The sequence below is a fragment of the Berghia stephanieae genome, chromosome 10 (assembly GCF_034508935.2).
Source record: "Berghia stephanieae isolate SIO BIC M18660-M18661 chromosome 10, UCSD_Bste_1.3, whole genome shotgun sequence".
NCBI classification, from domain to species: domain Eukaryota; kingdom Metazoa; phylum Mollusca; class Gastropoda; order Nudibranchia; family Aeolidiidae; genus Berghia; species Berghia stephanieae.
In genome coordinates, this window is record NC_088369.1 from 41,019,304 (window position 1) to 41,036,803 (window position 17,500).

Here is a 17,500-nt window from a genome sequence, read left to right on the forward strand (position 1 = left end):
TTTACAGTGTTGAAATTATTCATATAAGCGCAGCCTGGTTGTGGAACTGCTCCTTATTTATATATATACATCACATTTACATTATCTTTTTATCTTATTGTGTAAATTATAACACGTCTGTACAAAAAATTTCTTTTTGTGATGCAATAAAGTATTATTATTATTATTAACATGGATATATTTTTGTTTTGTTCCCAAGTTTTACTGAGGTGACTCATAATTTATGATTAATCAGGCATTTGCTGATGGTTTATATAGAAAAATCATTAAAAGATGAAAAACTGAATTGTGATGGGACTATTCTTAATGTTAAGAATTAACTTCAACCAACAATTTGGCCACAATCTTTCTTCTCTGTTTGACTCTCCTTACTGCCTATTAGAAACCGTCACATTTGTTATGATGCAACCGTCACTTTTCTCATCCAGATTTCATTTCTTTTTTGCTAAACCTAGCTATAAAAACTTGACATTCTGTAATAAAGTTCATATTGTCGAACAATATTATGTATAGAATGTGCCTGTTGCTCTGTTTGAGTACGAAATGTCAGTTTTTTGTGTTGGGTGGGTGTGAAATTTTTGGAGAAAATTCTGAAAATGGCTGGTAAGGAGAGGGTTAATTAAGGCTCAGATCAATCATTATGAAATGATAATGATGTTGTTTACCTATTACAGCGGTGGTTGTTCCTCCTGGTGTCCCCACAGTGAACAAGGCAGGCCCGTTGTTTCCAGCACTACACACGAAGATGACCCCTTTTTCAAACACGGCTTCATTAATCATGTTGATGACACGACTGGAGGAAAAGGAAATTATACATAATCACAATCCATTCCTGGTTTAGAGGATTGGCAGTCTATAACGAACAAAAAACAACCAAAAAAAAGACAAAATATATTTTACTGCTTAACCTCATGTGTTATCTTTTGCACTTAATCAAACAACAATTTCTCCCTTTTTTTTTCCAAATTGAAAATTAGATTGTAAAGTGCCCAGAGCTTGTGTTCTACACGAGAATGAGCGAAAATGGGTATTATTATATAATTATAAATATTCCTAAATTTGAATGTGTCAATCTACAAACTACCACTTGAGCAAAATCAAATTCTTTCCATTTTATTATATATAAGGTCTTAAATTGAAAGAAAAAAAAATAATTCTCAAGTTACTGACCTCATAAACTCACACACATACTGAATTTGTTATAAAACAGAACGCTTTTATATTAAGCATTGACGACAAAGATGAGACACAATTTCAGAGGAGAAGATAATCCTGTAAATTTTTGACACCAGGCATGAAGGCAACTTAGTGAATAAATTGAGTTTAAAAAACCCTCCTTAATTGTCAATTATAAACGACGTGTAATCACAGAAAATGAGTGACGTGAAAGAGTAAAAAGGTAAATATACTGACACTAATCCACATATTAACTCTTTCAACGCCATTGGCCGAGAAGAATCTGTTTTACTGGCCAATGGCCACACAGTGCGACTGGTCTTGAAAGGCAAAAATAATAATGTAATCCAATCCTACTTTCTACAAAGTACTATAAACCAATGATATCTTTTCTCTATCATCAGAACATTCAATTGGCCCTAGGGGGGTATTATAATTGAGATTTTGCGCTGAATTCAAATGTCGCTTTGTCTTAGTTTGTCATTCTCATGCTGCCTCAATCAGGTGTCATCCATTTTGTGACAAAAATGCGAATATAGCCTCAGCACTCAAAGAGTTATGATGATGTGATAATTTAATAACTAAAAGGTGGAAACAATGCTGGCCTCCATACACAGCTATCACTACAAAACTCTATTTTGAAATAACAACATTTGGAGGACCGTGGAATTAGTTACCAGCATTTATTATCCAGTTTTGATCTACTTCTGGGGAATGCAAAAAGAAAAAGAATAACTAATATACAGCTACTTCATTAAAAATGACGTTGGTCATATATTGGGAATTTTTTTTAAATCTTGCTTTCTGCAATGCTTACCCTTGGTTACATACATGTGCTGCCTCTCCATAGCTGTAGTTGATCAAGTCTATGTGGTTGTCCATTACATACTTCATCTAAACATAATAATGATTAAAAACACTTGTGTCAAGGTTGATGGTGGTGACAAAGTTGATGATGATGATTGTTATGAGGAGGAAGAGGAGAAGAAGAGGAATAAGGCTAAAAATTCTGAATCTTGATGAAAAAAATATCCAAACTTAGATCCCAGTTTAGAGTAGAAAATGGTAGGGGCTGCCTGAAGCCGGTGGTCGTGAAAATACTAACGAAAGGAGTGAAAATGGAGAGGCTTCGTATGGGAACAAAACATGTTCCCATACGAAGCCTCTCTATTTTCATTCCTTTCGATAGTATCCCAGTTTAGACCTGTCAATGAGGCTGTAACAAAAGCCTTTTGAAAAGGTCATCTTTTAACCTTTAAGCACAACACGAAACCGATATCATATAATCTTCTAAAGAATGACAGAAATAGTCTAGATTCAGTCATAATCTGACTCGAGTTATGGCAAATTCTTTCAAATCTAAATAGACTGGCGTCAAAACACTAAGGGGAATGTTGACAAATAGTGAACAAAGTAATGAGTAGCTATTATTCTAATCTTTCTGTGCCAGTCTGTCAGTGCTTGGCTTATTCATCTTTTTTTTTTTTACATAAGAAATACTGATGAAAACTTTAAATCTGTCCCTTGTGTAGTTATCTATTTTTGTTTCTTCTGTGAAACCATTTTTTTAAATTTTTAAATTGAGCTTTTTATATAGCGCAAAATCCACTAAATGTGCTCAAAGTGCTTTACAAGGGGTCGCTGGCCAACAGCAACATTTAACATTTAGAATGGGACATGACACCTGTTAGGCAATGTAACAATTTTTTTTTCGGAGTGACAACGCTGTAAACGGCCAGGTACTTATTTTACACCTGAGTACGGTGAGAGAATGTGAGTAGAGAGCCTTCTCCAAGGACTCAACTATGCGCCGATTGTGGCTCAAACCCAGGACCTTCCAATCCGATAGCGAGTGTCATACCACAAGACCACATAGCTGCACCATACATGGCCAAATCCAAAATGTTCCAAATCAACGCGTGTAAAATTAAACATAATCTCTTACTTAAGCAAACTAAAGCAAACAACACCTACTGCTCTGACTAAAGCTGTCCCTGTCTCCATGGATCCCAGTCGTGTATCCCCTATTTTCAGCCCGACAACCTGTGCTCCAGGGGCGACGCCATTCACTTTGGGGTTGTCTGGAAAGTTCCCGGCGGCAATGCAAGCCACGTGTGTACCATGAGATCCTGGTGAATTAAAAATGTTGAATAGAATTTTAACAAATTTTTAAAAAATTTAATTGAAAACTATTTAAAGTAAAAATTAAATGAAGTGGGTTATCGAACATGTGGCTTGCTAGAACCAGGAGCTAAAGGAATGAAGAAGCAGTCCAGTCCATTTCTGTGTAACGGAGCTGAAAATCTCTAATTTTCATCAAATTTCACTTGAAGCCTTTTATGTTTGTCTTAAAGTTACAGGGATAAAAAATATATCACTGAAAAGTTTATCTATTCTCCTTCTAAGACATTTCACATTTGATAATGTTTCTAGCGAATTTCTAGTCTATTAGACCCTTGCAAAGGCATGATAGGATTTTAATAATAAAAATAATAGTAAAAATAAGTGTCAATATTAGAAATATATAAAAATTACCATTACCTAAATTTGCTCTTGAAGCCACAAACAAAACATTTTTAAAAAGAAAGAAAGAGAGAAGAAAAAACAAAAATGACAGCATGCAAAATGAAATTGAGTATCTATTTTATTCAAATAAGATTTTGCTTTTAATTCTATAGAAATGCCATCAACAACATTTTATTATTTTCACATTAATGATTTACACGTTTTTAACATCACAACTATATTATTATAATCGAAGGAATAAAATCAAGAAAAAAAGGTAATTTAAAAATTGGCGAGATTTCTAAAGCAGTGCTGCCAACCCTAGCCCATGTAAATGTGTATAATGGAGAGCCAAAATGAGTAAGGTTTTGAAAAAATGCGTACAATTCTGCAAATTCGATAATTAGCACTAAATCTGATAGTGGGCAATTAGACCATACTAGCAATAATATAATCAATATTTCAAATAATGAATATAAGCTTACACTTTATAGATGATAAATAGTATCAACTTCCAGATCAATGTATAATTCTGATGGGTCAAGAAACATTGAGTGTTTAAGGACACCAAAAAGTGTATGAATGCTAAAAATGCTTAAATAATAGAAATTTAATCATGCGTGCAATCCTCAGAAAAATGTGTACAATGAATGAAAATGCATAAAAATACGCATTTTTTGCATAAGGTTGGCACCACTGCTAAAGATTCTAAAAATATGGGATAATCCAGATTCTCACTCTTGCCTAAGCCAAGCAGGATGATGGGTATTAACTCACTCAACCCTAACACCGACTATATCCGTAGTTGGTTACTTTCACCGCATCCTATTTATTCCATTTTTAAAGACAAATTATAGACGTAGTATCAAAGCTAATATTTCAAATTCTTACACGTTAAGGGTAGTTGAATAAAACTATCTTTGTACATGCTCATTTTATCCCCTTTTAGAAAATAACAAAAAAGGACACTTACCTGCATTTGTAACGACCTCTAACTTATTCCCGTTATCATATATATTGAAAGAATAAGTCATCATATCTGAAATGAGCAGACAAAATTATTTTTTTTATTGAATGACAAAATGGAAAACATATCTCAAATTGTATAATGAAAATATTTAAAGATTTTTAACTTTAATTTCCCATTAACAGAACACAGACAATCTAATCCCCTCCTTTTTAAATGTACCCTCTGTTGCAAAGAAAAAAAACATTTTAAAAACAAAAATTCATCTAAATTGATTGTGAAAGTGTGGTGAAAAACCTCTTGTTCCTCTCTGTCTTTATCTTAACAAATACAGGTACTTATACTAGAGACAGTTACCCCACGATTAACAGTACAATACTCTTGCCTGTTGTGAGTATAGAAAAGGTCTAAATAAGATTACGGCACAGGATCCATCCCAAAACTCAGATAGTTTGAAATAAATTCACAAAAAAAAAAAAAAAAAAAAAAAAAAAAAACCCATGAGAAAGAAACCAAAACAACAACAAAACAGTCCATCTCTCAAATTAACAAAAATAAATAAACAACAAAAAGAGGCTGATTCACACAAAGTGTTGATGTCCAATTGATTAAGACCACCTGCATTATATACAAAGCCTTTAATGGTGGACTCTGGAATGATAAATTAAAAAGAAAACCCAGTTCAATTACCAATTTCACTAATTGTGGAATATTCGTGGAAATCTTTGAAAGGTGCCATGGCCTTGACCTTTTCCAAGTCGCCAGACTCTGTAGTGTCCATGCAGGCTCTGTGACAACATAGAATATATATTTTTTTAAAAACATTTTAAAATAATGCTCTGTGATAAGATTGATTTTTTAAAAGCAAATCATCAGGGACGCAGCGTGGCTCAGCAGTACAGTCTTTGCTTCGTACCTGAAATGTACCGAGTTCGATCACTGCGCTGTGAGGCTTTGAGCAAGCCACCTCGCCCTAGCTCAATTTGTGGCACTGCACTGAGGCTGACGCCTGGGTTATTCCAGTCTTCCCTTGGAATAGACCCTAGAGACAAATTTCCCCTATGGGATGAATAAAGGAAATTTTATTTTATTTTATTATTTTCATTTACTAGAGCCATGATTAAAGAATCTAATGACCCTACAAAAGAAATTCTGTATAATGTCCATTGTTTGTCAGTTAGTGAAAAGATTGTTTCTAAAACTTGTAAATATTGTTCACATAAATGTTTAAATAATCCAGCTCCAGTGCACCTTATGAATTTATGTTAAAATTGTAATCCAACACTGCCTCTAAGGCCGTCCGAAGACTTGATGTTAATAGTCCCAAGAATAAGGTTATCCCTTGGTAATAAGTCATTTTCTGTAAGTGGTCCCATTTTGCGGAATGCAATCTCCCAAGATATGTAAAAATTATTAGGGATAGTCAGTCTTTCAAAAAAACACCTTCGATTTTGTGGGGAAGTACCTGGAATCAAAACCTGTCCCTTTTGAGTGTGATAGGAGTGCTCTGCTACTGACCTAACAATTGGGACTGCCAGGGTCAAACGTAAATGGATCTATTTGAGCTCTTTATCATTTCAAAAAGGAAATTAAAATATTGGGAAATCCCTGTAAATGTCAACAAAATAGAAAGAATTACCATACAATGGCCCTGGGGGTATCTCGTCTTGAAGATAGGTGAAGCGAGTTATGAACTTGGGGGGGGGGGGGGGGGGGGGGGAATAATATGAGGGAGGAAAGGTAAGAAAATTAAAAAAACAAAACAAACCTCCACCTCTCCCCATCATGAAAGACAACACAATCAAAGGCACTTCCTTCATATTTCAATTTTTTGTCGATATTATTCAGCACATCCACCCTTGCTTGCAACTCTTCTCTTTTCAATTTGTCATCCTGCAATGTGAGAGAGTCATTTCTTTCTTTACATATAGTTTTAGACAAAGTAATCATATTTAGATATTACGAGAAAAAAAAAAAATCAATTAATTAATTGATTAATTAAGATTAAACTGCAAATCACATTTTACGTATTGTAATAAATAATATTAATACAACAATAAAATATTCTTAAGTTCCAAAAGTGCTCACTTGAAATAAATGGGATTGAATGTGATTTTGGCATAATTAGAGTCAGTTTAATGTTTTAACATCTCTGTCCACCCAGCAGTGACCAGGTCTGTTAGATATTAAATCAAGTAAAAGTCGTTTGCAACAGTCTGGTACCCCATCCAAAGGACAGCTGGTAATTGTACTGCTTGTTTAACTAAATCAGCAGAAATGCATGTTCAATATAACTCTAATAGGAATAAACAGTCACTGCATGAACTCAGTCAAGTGCACAGAGAATTGTTCAAACTATTACAACTAAAAAAGGAAAAAATAATTCAAACTTTTAAATCAACATTCTTTTCACAAAATCAATAACATAAAACTGCTATCATTTTTCTAAGTGAACTAAACTTTGACAAATGAATCTCAAATCATAGATATGAAACTTGGGTCAAAACAATGATATGCTGCTGTGAATGACATAATCAGTCATATGGTGAAAAGGTTTGAACTGAGATATTGCCAAGTTTTAGAAGGTCAATTTTTATCAAAACTGAGTTCTTTAAAATCAAACCTTTTTGTACATCTTCGAGAAATATAAAAGCTTAATTTCACTTCTAAATATTTTTTACAGCTAGTCAAGTTGAAAAAGTATGAAATTTGAGAAAAAGTTGCTGGATACCATTCCCATACATCTGACCATAACTTCATGAAAAAGCACCCGATTTACTTCAAATAAAGATTAAAATGCTCTGGGGAGCATATTCTTCCAGAAACTGTATAAAAAATGCAAATCCAAAATTTTCACCTTCAGACTGATTATGTCATGCACTGACATATATATGTGACTCATAGTCTCAAAACTGTATTATGTCGGGATAAACTTAGTCCTGGGAATTGAAATTATAACTACCAATATGAAACTTAGGGCTAAATTATATGGGCTATGAAAGGGAATAAACAAAACTACCCACAATGCAAAAACCTCAAAGTTTATATTTCTTAACATTTTATTTTCTTATTCACTATTCGGGGTCCAATTAATTCTGACATAATAGTTTTCACATAATGGGTCACATATTTTAATGCCGATAGTTTTCAACACAACTACATCATACCAATGCAGTGCAGGAAGGGTGCTCTTTATCAAACTCCTCTAAGTTCCTCATGGCCCCTGTCTCGGCAGCACGTTGCTTTGGCGCCCATATCCTTTCCGTCCAATCTTTGGAGACGCGATCACGCAGGGCTTTGGGGTACAGCTCTTGGGAGTATTTGACTCCTATGTGGAAATTTCCATTGGGAACAGTCCAAGAGGATGGGATCTGATGAAATGGAAAATATAATATAGTGGAAAAAAAGTGTAATCGTATTATTATTATGATGATTTTTTATTTCAATTTTGGGGGCGGGTTTACAAATCCTCATCCACTATTATTTTTCATCCTGGGCTATTTTTTCCACTATTAGTGTGAAAAGTTGAAGGCAGAAGACCAAAGGGCAGACCACCAAGAATATGATTGGATGATGTGAAAGGCTGGAGTAATCAGTCATCCAAAAAGTGTGCAACAGAGAAGAGGGGCGCACCATTTCAAGTCGACCTCTAACCTAAGAGATGACACCAGAAATGTAAGTAAGTGTAAAAATAAAATTAAAAGCAAACAGGTCATAAGCCGTGTGTTACCTTTTTTGACTGTCTGAAAATGGCAACTTGACCTTCTCTTTTGAGATGTTTTATAGTTATAGGGTCAATTTTCATATATTCTGGGTGCTTCTTGTTTCATGAGGTCTTGGCCTTGGTCTGAATAAGTGATTTGATCTCACAAATGTCATACTTGATGGCATTGATATTATTTAAATCGTAATTAATCTATAAAGAATGCCTGGGAGGTGATATCTTCCAAAGCCTCAAAAGTATAGTGATTTTCTTGCTAAAAATTCCATGGAAATTCCTAAACACAAGTAGAGAAACACCATCTCAAGATTTCCTCTTACCTTCAAGGTTCTCCCTGTCAATCCCTTAATTTCTCCATTTTCTGCCTTGACTACAGTTGATGTGTCCACATCTCCAGAGCCAGTACAATCTACCAAATCGATCACTTTTGGTTTGCCATCTGATGTTATCTGATGAGGAGAAGAGAAATAAAGACGAAAATGAGTTTAGTCTATATCAAAAGCATTGACATTTATTATACCCTTACTTAATAGAACGCTTACACAGTGCAATATTCAATATTTCATGAATGGATCACATGATTGAACAAAAAAGCGCGGCATATTGTCCCTCAATGCAATTTAAAGCTAATCAATATTTTCAGCTATTTTTTATATAGAATTGTTTGTAAAAATAAACGGAACCATCATGAAGCTTATCAGATGCATTTCAAGTGAATAGTAGCAGTCGTAATTTCCGTCAAAGTGAGTGAAATAACGATGGTTGGTTATTATAAAAAACATGTAGAAGGTTAAAAAAATGTATCGCTGTTATTATTATCATGGTATAGTAATTGTCAGAGGTGAGAATTTTTAGACTGCTTAATTGACATCTTTGAATATTTGTTATAACAACCATAACTGGTCAGTTCATCCAAATTGTGCATTAATTTAAATTTAATGTTTAAAAGCGATCAATCAGGCACCTTTCGACGTTGGCTCATCTATATTTAATCTGCGGTCCCAAGAAGACTGAGCATTGAGTTTATTATGGGAGGGGGGAGGGTGTGTTCGTTTTTGAAAATAAGAAATTTATTAATTTTCCCATAACAACAACGAAAAAAAATTTAAACAAATCCATCCGACTGTTTCTCTCTCTCTACAGGAAATGTTCCCAGCCCTGCCCCATGGCTAAGGCCAATTCCACTTGACGAACAGAAACATGACATTGACAAGTCAGAGATCATCCAGAGATTGGAAGCTCAATTTGATATCGCAGTGACTACAACAATCAACTTACTTTCTTACTTGACCACACTAACAACTGAGCTCTCATCTTACTCTCACCCTTCAATCTTGAGCCATGAATGATATTATCCTTTGTAGTTGTTCCACGAGATGTAAATTATGACAGTGACTAACAGTGGGATACACAAAGCTCCAAGCGAAAGCTCAACTTAACAGACATATATATACAGAAAATAATCTATGCAGGTGTGTGTGTGTCTTTGTGTGTTTCAAATGTAGTTTGAGCTTTTAAATGGTGGTCTTTGTCTTAGTTTGGAACTGATATCAATCCCGGGTGACGTCGAGATGTTTTTATGAACCCCTGTTAGTTATTGGGTACCTGGGTCTGTCAGATCTGGCCGAAAGTATTTTGAGATAGATTATCATCCTATCCATAAGGTAGCAAGCAATTTCTATAGTCTGTTTCATGCCATAGAAACCAAGATAGACTCTGAATCCATGGAACTCGTGGCCCTGAAGGACTACTTCATTTTTTTTACCTACTTAGTTTTAGGCTTCTACTTTAATTGCATGATATTGGAATGCAGAACTTTTAGTATCCTTATTTTTAGCTCGATATATGGAAAATGCTGGATTTTGAATCAAAGACATTTTTAAAACAATGATAATACTTATAGGTTGAAATTAACGTAAATGTTTAGATTTTAGTTAGTTTTGTGACTACGTTTATGCACACATCTAGTTTAGGCACTTTGATCAAATTTTCAATCTCAAAATATCTTGATTTGACTCAGTCAGGGGGATGGGACTTGAAAAAACATAAAATTTGATACTTTATTTGTTTCTCTACGACCTACGGTTCCAGAGTTATTTATATTTTTCTATTGAAATTTGTTGTCAATTTTACAGAGAGAATCTGTGATCTCACTGCTGCCTCAAAACCAGCATCTCGCGGCGATCGGGAAATTTTGAGTTTTACAGTCAACATGGCCCACTTATTGTTTTCAGTAATTTTGTTTCAATTAAAAAATAAATGGCAAGTGTTAGGTATCATTTTAATGGTCAGAAAATAAGCTTTATTTTCATGGATGAAAAGTATGGAAAAAATTAAGGATAAATGAAAATGGAAAAAATATGAGGTTTTTGTCCTAAAAAGTAAGGTTGATGGCGGAAAATATAAAATAATGAGCGAGTGTCTCAATGTTGATGAAATTTGGCAGAGATATTCTTCAATTAATTGTCTATCGATGTATGAAGTATAATTAAAATGTATCCATAATTTAAAAAGTTCTTATAATTCAAATATTTATACATTTTTATTACATAAGCTTTCTGAGAAATACAATCAAGAATTAAGAATGAAATACACCGTTAGAAAGCTGTTTTGTGCCCTTTATAATGATACCAAAGTTAGTCACATAGGTTCACAAATAACGCCATGGTGACCAAAACAGTAAAGGGTCAAAAATAAAGTTCCAAAAAAAGAGTTGCACCTTACAGTGAGCCTATCGGCATCGGCGGCCACTGGACTGGAGTTATCAAAGTGCCTATCTAGAGAGCTGAGCCGGTGTTACCAATACTTAGCTTCTATAACCAGGACAAATCATTCGTTTGGACAGAAAAATAAATAAAAACTTACCGCTTACCGTCAAAAGCAGTTTAGATTTGAAGCTACATTTGTTTTCTATCAAAAAACATTCGGTACTAGACAATCCTTGATGAATTTCAAAAGTTGTGTTTGAAATTATATCCTAAATATTTTCATGATTCATTCCTCGCGAAATCGTGTTTTTTTTTTCGTCTGTCCAATGGTTGGTGCCAGGGTTGCCAGATCATTTTTGAGTAAGAGGCCAAACTAGCTATAGCAGGAGGCCAGATTCCTCGGCAGGAGGCCAAATACCACCAAACCCACCTTAGCCTCGCGAAAACTCTTTAGATTTGTTAAACAATTTATTTTCCCCATTTTTGAAGAAGAAAAAAGAAAATTAATTTAAAGGAACATTCGCTGTACTCACCTTAATCAAAACACCATTTCGCCATTGCAATTTGTCACTAGATTCTGTACATTTCTTTAAAACTTAAACAACATCATAGGTCACATTCTTGAGTTGTAATCAGCGCAACGAGAAAATAATGAATAATTGACTCGAGACTCAGAAAAAATGTCACATACAACCGAATTATCACAATTGAAATAAAAAGTTCATTCTAGAGGTCTACACACCTGGAGAACTCCTCAACAAAAGTAACCTTTTTACAAATTAAAATGAATTCAACAGGCCCGTTTCAACGAACCAAGAATCCATTATTGCTCAGCATTTTCTTCACTACTACCAGTAAATGTGCTCGATCCCGAAGAACACTCTTCGTTCTGGTTGTACATGGCAGCTGTAAACAAATTAATCATTTCTTTCGTAACTTGGAAATCCACACAGCATTGCTTTTTGAAAACAAATATGGGCCTTTTGGGCGCGATTGCGTGATAGCAGAGGTTCTATATATAGAAGCATTAGCAAATGAAATCTGTGGCGTTAGCACGTGTTGCATTTAGATATTTAGATTGCCGGTGAGGCTTTCCGGAAGCCAAATAAAATAAGTTTTACCGGTACCAAAGTAAAACGATATAATGGGGAAATTCAGAGGAAGCCAAAAAGTTGGTTACAGGAGGCCAAGTGGCCAAACCAAATTTTGGGAGGCCAAATGGCTTGGGAAAAGGCCAAATTTCTCAAATTTGGCCACCAGGAGGCCAAACTAGCAACCCTGGTTGGTGCCCCCTAGTGCCAAGTGCCTGCCGCCTGCCGCGCAAAACAAAGGTTTTTTAAAAAGTTTATTGAGAAAAAGATACGGAAAAAAGTGTCCCTAGATAGGTATGCAATTTGGTGCGTTAGTGCAGTAAAAATTGGTGCGCAAAATTAGTTCGTAGCGGATGCAAGACTGTGTGTGTGTGTGTGTGTGTGTGTGCGTGTGTGTGTGTGCGTGTGTATGTGTGTGTGTGTCTCTTTCTTTTTTTTTTTTTTTGGGAGTGCCTACGTACACGGTAACGGGGCATCTAGCCTCAGGATCTACGTACACGTAAACTGGTTTACCGTTGCAACACAAGCAATAGATGGTCCTAGCTGTCGTGACCGCGCACGCTCGTGTGTGTGTGTGTGTGTGTGTGTGTGTGTGTGTGTATGTGTGTGTGTGTGTGTGTTATTTAAAAAAAAATAAAAACAATTTTAACCATTAATGGCGAGATTCCATCTTACACTCCCCAAACTCCAGATCTTAGTCTTAATGTTATCATTAAAAGACAAGCTTTGCGATTTATAGTTTAATTGAAGCCCGAGTCGAAATATACTCTTACTACTGCTCTCTTGGTGGAAACGATCTATTCTGCATAAGCCATCTGGAGAAAAAAATCAGTGTCACTGTAAAAGGTTAAAATTTCACGAAGTACGCCCCGTGAACCCAGCTGTAACAATCCTTTTTTCTACGTCATCATGCAACCCCTTTTTTTTTTTTTCTTTTCCCCTTCCCCCTTACCCCCCCCCCCCCCCCCCCATTCCCCCGCCCATCTCTCTCTCTCTCTCTCTCTCTCTCTCTCTCTTGTCATAGTGTTATCCCTTCCCCTTCCCATCTCATTGTAAAATGAAAACGTTCTGCTGTTTGCAGATACATGTATGATTGTTTTGTTTTTTCTCTCTCACTCGGCTAGGATTAAAAACCAAGACATCAGGTAATTGGTGTCTAATGCCAAAGTATAGATTCTCTCTTTGGCCAATTTAGTCACGCATGTGGCAGCCCAGCTATTTATTATGTTCTGCCTATAACACACAATAAGTGGGATTTTGGGGGTGGGTACGAAAGAAATCAAGGTCATAAGTAACCGTGCACAAGAGCTGTATAAGGAATTGGTTTCTGGGGTCTTGCAAATACCAAATATTTTATGGAAAGCTCTTTCGAACTCCAAGACGTCTGGTTTGTTTTGCTATCTTGGAACAAACGAAACAGAGATGTCTTGATGTGTGACCTAGTTGTCTGATTTTGTGACCTGGATGTAAGGTTTTGTGACCTTGATGTTTCCTTTTGTGTGTGCAAGCCATGCGGGTAAGTACAGCGATAGCTTGCCAGTTGAGGAAAAAAAAAGGAAGAAGCAGCGTATCCGCATTTGAAAAACAAAACAAAAAAACCTGAAAAAACAAAACAACTTAACCTTTTAAAGGCGAATATCAATCTTACTTGGACCAAAAATAAAATCTTACCGTTTTCATCAAAAGACAAAAAACAAATTACAATTTAAGAATTTGAGCTTTTATAGAGGGCAATATCCACCCAACGTGCTCAAAGCGCTTTTTATCAATATTCTTACTGCTCTTATGGTGGAAACGTTTTTTTTTTTTTCTGCGTTAAAAAATAATATAAATGAAGACTATTATTTGAAAACAAAAAAAATCAGTGTCACTGGCAAAGGGTTAATTGCAGTACTCCTGCATCCTGTGAGACTCCTACGGCACTTGCTAATCATAAAAAAGGAAATAGCAATCAACAATACTAAGGTGAAAAAAAAAAGAAGAAAAAAAAAAGGTGGGGGGGAGCAAATCCAGTAGCAATGCAACCTTTTAGCGGCGAAATTCGATCTTTGACCTAACACCAAATCTTCTATCATCAAAAGACAAGTAACGGCAAAACGATTATAGACAATTGAAGTCTGAGTTGCGATAGTCTGACTGCTCTCTTGGTGGAAACGCTGTATTCCCCGTTAACAATAATAAAGATAAAAGCAAACTATTATCTAAAAGCAAAAAATTAGCTTCGCCATTAAGGGGTTAAGAACACCTGCAACTGCTGCCAGCATCCTTGAGATGCTCTACGTCACACAAGGTCACCAAGCGACACGTCTCCCTTTCGTCTTCATGCAACACCCCCCCCCCCCTTCTCCACTCTCACGGTGGTGGTGGCGGCGGATAAAAAAAGGCCTTTTTTTTCTTTTATTCAATCAACTTGACTGCTGGTGGACCCTAGGCCTCTCTACAAGTCCAAGAAATAATACTCACTTTTTCTCTGCTCCAACGAAAATATCTACCCCCTACCGGTCTAATTATTTGTAGCAGACGACAAATTTCTCAAAACGGTCACGTGACACTGTAAAAACAACACAGGAAGTCCATGAAAGCTTATTTACGGCATTTCCTTTGAACCGTGTAAACAACAAGATTTCGTTTTCATTCGACTCAACGGGTCAGATTGGCCGGTATTTTTTTAACGAACTAAAGTTCTGAAAAATCAAAATGTTTCTTAGAAAGTTGAAAGATGCTAGTTTTTGAAACAGAGGTAGGTTTTTAAAAAAAATCTTTATATTTTACGTGAATGCATGCTCAAGGCGAGTTGGACGTGCAGCGGAGGTTGGTCGGCCAAAGGCGAGGCTCTCTAGTTATAGAGTTATAGTTATAGTAAACTCCCGGGTGTTTTTGACAGGAAACTGGCGGGTTGATCTGAAATATTTACCAACTTAGAATTAGAACAGGCATAACCTCTTAATAATGGCTGCCTCTATTCTCATAGGACTCTAACTCTTGGTTGAGTCAGTCGATACACTCACACGATATGCGACGTCTGCTAAACAAAACTTTAACTTGGGGTTTGACAGCTGGGATGATAACCACTTATAATTAGTTTTTCTCTTGAAATGGTCTCAGTTTATGCATTCGTTTATACTTTTATGCATTCAGAATGGTGGCAGGGGATGTTTAATTTATGAATGGCAGTAAGTGACGATAGCTGAATAATGAATGAGAATGAATGATGACTGCGACTGCGGACTGAAAAACATCATCCAAACAATAGGCTCGAAAAAGTACCTGTAGACCATCAACCGATGGATCAACACCTGTATCGAGGATAGCAATTACTACACCTCTTCCATCATAATTTGGATATTTAGTTAAAAAGGAAGCGGCACCAGTCTCTTTTTTGGGCAAAATTCCATCTTCAAGGAAAGGTTCAACAGGGCTCGCCATCTTGATGATTCTGTGGAAATTCCCTTCTCGTTTGGAACGAGACTTTCGTAACGGCCACGCAGCCAGGCAACCGTAAACTTCCTGGCTAGATTTATCACTGGAAAAGCTTAAAATAGTTGGCCACAGCTCGTGTACAACCAAAGAGTTGAGAGCTCCGTCGCGAATCAAAGTTCCTTCACGCTTCGTTATGTTAACATAATTTGGAGTAGACTATAAAACTGCAGTATAAGAAATTAAACGATTTAAAACTATACAGCAGAAAAATGTCGACTCGTGTGATAAAGCACAAGAGGGACCCTCTTGAGACCCTCGAACGGATGCTAAATAAAACATCTCTTGTTACACAGAGACTTAGTCATCAACAAATAATGGGTAAGTTCTTAATCGTATATTCAGTTGCATTAATTCCGATCAGCTGTTATTATTATTATTATTATTATTAGTAGTAGTAGTAGTAGTAGTAGTAGTAGTAGTAGTAGTAGTAGTAGTAGTAGTAGTAGTAGTAGTAGTAGTAGTAGTATGATTATTATTATTATTATTATTATTATTATTATTATTATTATTATTATTATTATCATTATTATTATTATTATTATTATTATTATTATTATTATTATTATTTTTATTATTATCATCATCATCATCATCATCATCAACATCACCATTGTCATCATAATCATCATCTTCATTATTATTATTATTATTATTATTATTATTATTATTATTATTATTATTATTATTATTATTATTAGCCTTACTTTTTAATAAAGTCCAGAAAAGGCTCTTTACTCACATTATCTCACCGTACTCAGGTGTAAAGTGAGTACCTGGCTGTTAACAGCGTTGTCTCTGCCAGAGAAAACTGCATTATCGCCTAACAGGCGTCATATCCCGTTCTACATGTTACGTGTTGCTGTTGTTTAGGGACCCCTTGTAAAGTGCTTTGAGCACGTTTAGTGGATATTGCGCCATAAAAAAGCTCATTTTTAATACAGACGGTACAATTCTTACTACATTCATTTTGTTTTATTTGTTTTCAAGGTCCCTTTGTTTATTGTTTTGCTGACGAAGGGTTTGCACTCGAAACGTCCATTGTGTGTACTGTTCCCATCCGAAGCCTTTCCAACTATTTAACCTTTTCGTTAAAAATATTTTCACGATCTCTGGCTTTAGGCAGCCCCTTCCACTCTCTACTTTTGTCCTAAGCTTCGAAATTTATTAATACTTCATCCGGAAGATGTGAGTGTGACATAATAACGAGCATCAACACCCTACATAACCAAACCATGGGTTCCTTTCCAGGTATAGATAGAACGAAGTTGACGTCACTCATGTCTTTGTTTTTTTTTGTTTTTTTTTTTATTGTTTTTTTTTTTTTTTTTTTTTTTTTTTTTTTTGCCATCCGCGTATAGATAGTATGCAGATGACGTCACACAGGCCTTTGTTATTGTTTTTGCCATCCGCGTTTGTGAGTTATTCTCACTAAACTGTATTAACAAGACTATAAAAGTTCATGGTTACACAGAGTTTGTGTGTTGGACCGTTATACTTCCGGATGGCAATGTTGTGAACTCCTTGGCCAAGCGCATTCTATCTATATGAGTAATTCTCACTTATACTGTATTAACCAGACTATAAACGTTTAAGGTTACATATCGTTTTGTGTGTTGGTCCGTTATACTTCCGGATGGCAATGTTGTGAGCTTCTTAACCAAGCGCATACTGTCTATACATAGCAACCTCAAATGACTTTACATTGACACATCGATCTGGCAAGTGATCGGTATCCGATATCTCATCGATCCTGTTCCCGTGTTGTAACACTATCTGTATCAGGGTTGCCAGTTTGGCATTTTAAATGCCAGATTCCAAAAATCTGGCATTTTTGAAAACCGTTTGGCATTAG

General features: G+C 35.6%; 2 protein-coding genes and 1 long non-coding RNA gene across 3 annotated transcripts in view; 1 reads left to right on the forward strand and 2 right to left on the reverse strand.

The window, feature by feature from the left end:
• The window catches only part of LOC144981145 (uncharacterized), a 108,794-nt gene that overhangs the window by 61,921 nt on the left and 29,373 nt on the right, over positions 1–17,500 (reverse strand). The gene's annotated exons all lie outside the window — the stretch shown is intronic.
• LOC144955942 (tripeptidyl-peptidase 2-like) lies at positions 232–15,607 on the reverse strand. Its single transcript, XM_078886203.1, has 10 exons — positions 15,436–15,607; positions 8,690–8,818; positions 7,816–8,019; positions 6,417–6,541; positions 5,339–5,436; positions 4,655–4,720; positions 3,151–3,305; positions 1,994–2,070; positions 666–793; positions 232–242 (listed from the first exon to the last, which is right to left on the reverse strand). The coding sequence occupies exons 1-10, from the start codon at positions 15,592–15,594 to the stop codon at positions 232–234; spliced, it is 1,152 nt and encodes a 383-aa protein (XP_078742329.1). The 5' UTR covers positions 15,595–15,607.
• Positions 15,716–17,500, forward strand: part of LOC144981143 (uncharacterized) — a 38,495-nt gene continuing 36,710 nt past the window's right edge. Inside the window, exon 1 of the mRNA XM_078929291.1 lies at positions 15,716–15,966. Within this exon, the coding sequence (XP_078785417.1) occupies positions 15,858–15,966 (109 nt within the window). The 5' untranslated portion in view covers positions 15,716–15,857. The remainder of the gene's footprint in view (positions 15,967–17,500) is intronic.